General features: G+C 73.3%; 1 protein-coding gene across 1 annotated transcript; it reads left to right on the top strand.

Moving 5' to 3' along the window:
- Nucleotides 1-975: 975 nt before the first annotated feature.
- On the top strand, nucleotides 976-6,641 carry CDK9 (cyclin dependent kinase 9). Its single transcript, XM_062206891.1, is given in 11 exon segments — nucleotides 976-1,105; nucleotides 1,545-1,572; nucleotides 1,574-1,627; nucleotides 4,427-4,517; nucleotides 4,613-4,758; nucleotides 4,760-4,780; nucleotides 5,030-5,485; nucleotides 5,821-5,917; nucleotides 5,920-5,988; nucleotides 5,991-6,094; nucleotides 6,096-6,641. Coding segments are annotated over 11 exon segments (1,269 nt in total). The 5' UTR covers nucleotides 976-1,013; the 3' UTR covers nucleotides 6,207-6,641.
- Nucleotides 6,642-6,888: the final 247 nt, after the last annotated feature.

The raw sequence follows: 6,888 nt of genomic DNA, 5'->3' as shown, positions 1-6,888 counted from the left end.
GCCATGTCAACGGCGGGCGGCCGGGGCCGGGGGCGGCGGCGGCGGGGGTGGTTCTCGCTCCCTGGGCGCCTCTTGCCTCCGCCTTCGGGGGAGCGCTCGGAGCCGAGGAGGCGGGGGCCCCGCGCGGCAGCCGGCAGTGGGGGTAAACTGAGGCACGCGGCAGGGCGCCCCGCAGCCAGGTGTGGAGCGCGGGGCCCCACCTCCGAAGGCGGAGGAGGGGCCGCGGGCGGTGACGCGCGCCGAGGGCGGCCGGCCGACAGCGGGCGGGCGGGCAGGCGGCGGCGGCGGCGGCGGCGGCGGCGGCAGGTGCGGCCGCGGAGGGTGGGCGGAGGGAGGGGGCGGGCAGAGGGGGAGGGGAGGGCGAGGCCGGGGCGCCTCCCCCTTCATAACGCGCCCCCTCCTGGGCTCTCCGGCCGCCTCCTTGTCGGCTCTCCGCGTCTCGCCCCCTCGCCCGGCCGCCCCGGGCCCGAGCCCCGGCCAGGGAGCCCCCAGGCCGCGGCTCGGGGGCGGGCCCCCCCCTCGCCCGCCGCCCGGCGCAGCCCGGCGGAGGCGGCGCCGTCGGAGGAGGAGGAGCAGGGCACTGCGGCTGGCCCCGGATCGGGCGCCCGAGCGGCAGCAGCAGCTTCGGCAGCAGCGGCGGCCTGGGCCGATGCAGCGGGACGCACCGCCCCGAGCCCCAGCCCCAGCGCCCCGGCTCCCGGCGCCCCCGATCGGGGCAGCCGCCAGCACGGGCGGCGGCGGCGGCGGGGGCAGCGGCGGCGGCGGCGGCGGAGGCGCCTCTGCAGCTCCGGCTCCCCCTGGCCTCCCGGGAACTACAAGTCCCAGGGGGCCTGGCGGCGGCGGCGGGGCGGAAGAGGCGGGGTCGGCGCCGCGAGGCCGGAAGTGGCCGTGGAAGCGGAAGTGGCGCGGCCGCGGAGGGGCCTGGAGCGCGGCTGCAGGGCCCGGGGCGGGAGCGGCGGCGGCTGCGGCGGGGGGGCGGCGGCGGCGGCGGCGGCGGCGCGCTGGAAGCGGCCATGGCAAAGCAGTACGACTCGGTGGAGTGCCCGTTTTGCGATGAAGTGACCAAATATGAGAAGCTGGCTAAGATCGGCCAAGGCACCTTTGGGTAAGGCTAGGCCCCAAGGGGCCGCGAGCTCCGGGCCTGCACCCCTCGGGGCCGGCGTCGGGACGTCCGGGGCCCGGCCAGAGGTGGTCGGGCGGCCGCCGACTCCTCGGCTTGTCCCGGTCTCGCTAGGCCGCGCGGCGCAACCCTCGGGGCCCGCGGAGCCGGCGGGCGGGGAGGAGCTTGAGGCCGGCGTTGGGGGCGCTGGGGAGGGGCTGCAGAGGGGGCCCTGTGAGCGCAGCGATGTTCCGCGAGCCCCCGGGGTGAGGGGGGCCGGGGGTGCGCGCCGAGGCGCGGACGGAGCCTGCAGGTGCCGGGCGGCGGGGGCGCGGCTCGCGCGGCCCGGGCCCGGCCCCACCCGGAGCCGCTGCTGTCGCGGGGGAGGGGCGGGCGCTGCGGAGCCCGGCGGCCGAGCTCTGAGGGCCTCCCTGTCGGCCTGCAGGGAGGTGTTTAAGGCCAAGCACCGCCAGGACTGGCCAGAAGGTGGCTCTGAAGAAGGTGCTGATGGAGAACGAGAAGGAGGGGGTGAGTACGGGCCGGGCGGCCGGGCTGCGCGCCGCGCCGCACCGGGCTCCGTGCGTCCCCGGGCTGCGTGCGTCCCCGGGCGGCCGGGCTGCGCGCCGCGCCGCACCGGGCTCCGTGCGTCCCCGGGCGGCCGGGCTGCGTGCGTCCCCGGGCTCCGTGCGTCCCCGGGCGGCCGGGCTGAGATCGAGTTTGGGGGCGGCCTCGGAAATGTTGCGAGGCATCTGGGCCCGGGCTCCGTGTTTTAATTCTCTCCTGGAACGACCGGCTGGGGCCGGGAGGGGGAGCTCACGCCTGCCTCCAGGCGTCGAAAGCCTTTCAGCCTTTGCCGGAGTGTTCATCTTGTTTAATGCGGAGGGAAAATGCACGCACGCGGTTCTTCAAAGGGGTTTTGACACAGGGCCGGGCCGCTGACAGTGCTACCTCCCCACCCAGCCCCCCGCCCTGCTCCGCCTCCCCAGAGGCCTGCTTCTGAGGTTGACACTGTGAGGTGTTTCGGGCAATGGCCGTCCCGGTCCTGGGCTCAGACCGGCTCCTGGAGATGGGCCCGCTGCTCTCACCCCTGTGCTACAGCTGCTCCGGGGCCTTCCTCTCCAGCCATGGCGCCCACCCCCCCACTCACGGCCCACCTCCCCCTGTCCCCGCAGTTCCCTATCACGGCCCTGCCATGGCCCCCCCCCCCGCTCACGGCTCCCCCTCCCCCCCCAGTTCCCCATCACGGCCCCCCCTGCTCACAGCTCCCCCCTCCCCCAGTTCCCCATCACGCCCCCCCTGCTCACGGCTCCCCTCTCCCCCAGTTCCCCATCACGGCCCCCCTGCTCACGGCTCCCCTCTCCCCCCAGTTCCCCATCACGGCCCCCCCTGCTCACGGCTCCCCTCTCCCCCCAGTTCCCCATCACGGCCCCGCCCCCTGCTCACGGCTCCCCTCTCCCCCCAGTTCCCCATCACGGCCCCCCTGCTCACGGCTCCCCTCTCCCCCCAGTTCCCCATCACGGCCCCCCCTGCTCACGGCTCCCCTCTCCCCCCAGTTCCCCATCACGGCCCCCCTGCTCACGGCTCCCCTCTCCCCCCAGTTCCCCATCACGGCCCCCCTGCTCACGGCTCCCCTCTCCCCCCAGTTCCCCCATCACGGCCCCCCTGCTCACGGCTCCCCCTCCCCCCAGTTCCCCATCACGGCCCCCCTGCTCACGGCTCCCCTCTCCCCCCAGTTCCCCATCACGGCCCCCCTGCTCACGGCTCCCCTCTCCCCCCAGTTCCCCATCACGGCCCTGCCATGGCCCCCCCTGCTCACGGCTCCCCTCTCCCCCCAGTTCCCCATCACGGCCCTGCCATGGCCCCCCTGCTCACGGCTCCCCTCTCCCCCCAGTTCCACGGCTCCCCTCTCCCCCCAGTTCCCCATCACGGCCCTGCCATGGCCCCCCTGCTCACGGCTCCCCTCTCCCCCCAGTTCCCCATCACGGCCCCCCCTGCTCACGGCTCCCCTCTCCCCCCAGTTCCACCATCACGGCCCCCCTGCTCACGGCTCCCCTCTCCCCCCAGTTCCCCATCACGGCCCCCTGCTCACGGCTCCCCTCTCCCCCAGTTCCCCATCACGGCCCCCCCTGCTCACGGCTCCCCTCTCCCCCAGTTCCCCATCACGGCCCCCCTGCTCACGGCTCCCCTCTCCCCCCAGTTCCCCATCACGGCCCCCCCTGCTCACGGCTCCCCTCTCCCCCCAGTTCCCCATCACGGCCCCCCTGCTCACGGCTCCCCTCTCCCCCCAGTTCCCCATCACGGCCCCCCTGCTCACGGCTCCCCTCTCCCCCCAGTTCCCCATCACGGCCCCCCTGCTCACGGCTCCCCTCTCCCCCCAGTTCCCCATCACGGCCCCCCTGCTCACGGCTCCCCTCTCCCCCCAGTTCCCCATCACGGCCCCCCTGCTCACGGCTCCCCTCTCCCCCCAGTTCCCCATCACGGCCCCCCCCTGCTCACGGCTCCCCTCTCCCCCCAGTTCCCCATCACGGCCCCCCTGCTCACGGCTCCCTCTCCCCCAGTTCCCCATCACGGCCCCCCTGCTCGGCTCCCCTCTCCCCCCAGTTCCCCATCACGGCCCCCCTGCTCACGGCTCCCCTCTCCCCCCAGTTCCCCATCACGGCCCCCCTGCTCACGGCTCCCCTCTCCCCCCAGTTCCCCATCACGGCCCCCCTGCTCACGGCTCCCCTCTCCCCCCAGTTCCCCATCACGGCCCCCCCCTGCTCACGGCTCCCCTCTCCCCCCAGTTCCCCATCACGGCCCTGCCATGGCCCCCCTGCTCATGGCTCCCCTCTCCCCCCAGTTCCCATCCACGGCCCCCCCTGCTCACGGCTCCCCTCTCCCCCAGTTCCCCATCACGGCCCCCCTGCTCACGGCTCCCCTCTCCCCCCCAGTTCCCCATCACGGCCCCCCTGCTCACGGCTCCCCTCTCCCCCCAGTTCCCCATCACGGCCCCCCCTGCTCACGGCTCCCCTCTCCCCCCAGTTCCCCATCACGGCCCCCCCTGCTCACGGCTCCCCTCTCCCCCCAGTTCCCCATCACGGCCCCCCCTGCTCACGGCTCCCCTCTCCCCCAGTTCCCCATCACGGCCCCCCTGCTCACGGCTCCCCCTCTCCCCCAGTTCCCCATCACGGCCCTGCCATGGCCCCCCTGCTCACCGGCTCCCCTCTCCCCCCAGTTCCCCATCACGGCCCTGCCATGGCCCCCCTGCTCACGGCTCCCCTCTCCCCCCCAGTTCCCCATCACGGCCCTGCCATGGCCCCCCTGCTCACGGCTCCCCTCTCCCCCCAGTTCCCCATCACGGCCCTGCGGGAGATCAAGATCCTGCAGCTGCTGAAGCACGAGAACGTGGTGAACCTGATCGAGATCTGCCGGACCAAAGGTGCGGGCGGCCGGGGGCCGGGGCCCTGCCTGCTCGGCCGGCCGGCCTGAGCGGGCGCGGGGGGGGCGGGGTGTCCTGATCCCTCTCTCCCTCAGCCTCTCCCTATAACCGCTGCAAGGGCAGCATTTACCTGGTGTTCGACTTCTGCGAGCACGACCTCGCGGGGCTGCTGAGCAACGTCCTGGTCAAGTTCACACTGTCTGAGATCAAGAGGGTGATGCAGATGCTGCTCAACGGCCTCTTACTACATCCACAGGAACAAGGTGGGCGGGCGGGGCCGGGGGGCGGGCCGGGGCCAGTGGGCGGGGCCAGTGGCGGGCCGGGGCCAGGTGGGCGGGGCCGGGGCCAGGGGGCGGGGCCAGGGGCGGGCCGGGCCAGGTGGGCGGGCCGGGGGCCAGGTGGGCGGGCCAGGGGCGGGGCGGGCCATGGGCGGGGCCAGGGGGCGGGGCCAGGTGGGCGGGCCGGGGCCGTGGGCAGCGGGGCCCCCCGCTGAGCACCCTCGCTCCCCCCAGATCCTGCACAGGGACATGAAGGCTGCCAACGTGCTCATCACTCGGGACGGGGTCCTCAAGCTGGCCGACTTCGGGCTGGCCCGGGCCTTCAGCCTGGCCAAGAACAGCCAGCCCAACCGCTACACCAACCGCGTGGTGACGCTTTGGTACCGGCCCCCGGAGCTGTTGCTGGGTGAGGCCCTGGAGCAGGCTGAGGCTGGGCAGGGGCCAGGCGCCTGCCTGGGCTTCTTGAGCCACCTGCCCCGGGGCTCCGAGTCTCCCGGGGCCACGGGCTCAAAGGGCCTCCTGCTGCGCTCTTGTTCCCAGGGGGAGCGGGACTACGGCCCCCCCATCGACTTGTGGGGCGCCGGGTGCATCATGGCAGAGATGTGGACCCGCAGCCCCATCATGCAGGGGAACACGGAGCAGCACCAGCTCGCACTCATCAGCCAGCTCTGCGGCTCCATCACTCCTGAGGTGCGTGCCTGGCCACGCTGCCGGGCCCGGGAGGAGTGATGGACGGGGGCCCGGGAGGAGTGATGGACGGGGGCCTGGGAGGAGTGATGGACGGGGGCCCGGGAGGAGTGATGGGTCGAGAGGCTGCAGAGGGGCGGGGCTGGCCTCTTGGAGCCTTCTGGGCTCTGGCATCAGCTGTTTCGTGCCGATGCCACTGATGCCACGTGGAGGGGTCGGGTTCCCCCTCCCGGGGCGGTCCCAGAGCACCCGAGTGCAGCTGCTGTTGAAATCCCTTTGGGTGCTGACCAGGCCAGGCCGCGTGGCCCGCCTGACGGCCTCTCTCCCGCCCCTCGCAGGTGTGGCCGAACGTGGACAAGTACGAGCTGTTCGAGAAGCTGGACCTGGTGAAGGGCCAGAAGCGGAAGGTCAAGGACAGGCTCAAGGCCTACGTGCGCGACCCTACGCGCTGGACCTCATCGACAAGCTGCTGGTGCTGGACCCCGCCCAGCGCATCGACAGCGACGACGCCTCAACCACGACTTCTTCTGGTCCGACCCCATGCCGTCGGACCTCAAGGGCATGCTGTCCACCCACCTGACGTCCATGTTCGAGTACCTGGCGCCCCCGCGGCCGGAAGGGCAGCCAGATCACCCAGCAGGCGACCAACCAGAGCCGCAACCCCACCACCACCAACCAGACGGAGTTCGGAGCGCGTCTTCTGAGGCCGCGCCTCCCGCTGTGACTCGCGCTGCGGAGCCCGCGGGCCGACGCGGTTCTCTCTAGTGCGCGTTTTATTTATTCCCCTGCCCGGGGCGCCGGGATGCCCAGCCGGCTGGACTGGAGGGAAGCATGGCTGCCCGGCTAGGAGGGCACTGGGGGCGACTGCCCCGGCCCCAGCTTTCTGGACGGTGCCTGGGGGTCTCCGTGCCTGAGGCGGGGACGGGCTGGGAGGAGGGGCTCCCAGCATGATGGGAGGAGGAGGGGACGGTCCCTCGCTCACCCTGGCCTCCCGGGACGAGCGGCTGGCCTCGGGACGGTGTGCTCCCGCCGCCTCCCGGGAGCCCTGGGGCTGGCGGGAGCAGGAGTGTTTTATCGGGTTGCGTGATTGAGTTGAGGGACATTCCTTCGTGCAGTTTGGTTAGTTACAATTAAAAGTTGGCTTTTTTTTTTTTTTTTCCACCTGGTGGCTGTGTGTTTTCTGCGCTCAGACCCCAGCTGTGGGGTCCCGGGGGTCCCGGGGTCCCTGTGCCGTTCTGGACACAGCCGCAGGAGGCTCCTGTCCTTTCCCGTCCTCTCAGTACACGTGGCGCGATGCTCTCCAAGAGCAGGTGCCGGGGGGCTCTTGGTCCTGGGTGCGAGTTCTCGGAGGCGGGGGCTCCCGGGAGCCGCGGCCGCAGTGTTGACCCTGGCAGGGCTGAGCTGCT

Source organism: Lepus europaeus, chromosome 12 (assembly GCF_033115175.1).
Source record: "Lepus europaeus isolate LE1 chromosome 12, mLepTim1.pri, whole genome shotgun sequence".
Lineage (NCBI taxonomy): Eukaryota > Metazoa > Chordata > Mammalia > Lagomorpha > Leporidae > Lepus > Lepus europaeus.
Note: the sequence above shows the minus strand (reverse complement) of the source record. Positions and strands in the feature narration are given on the sequence as shown.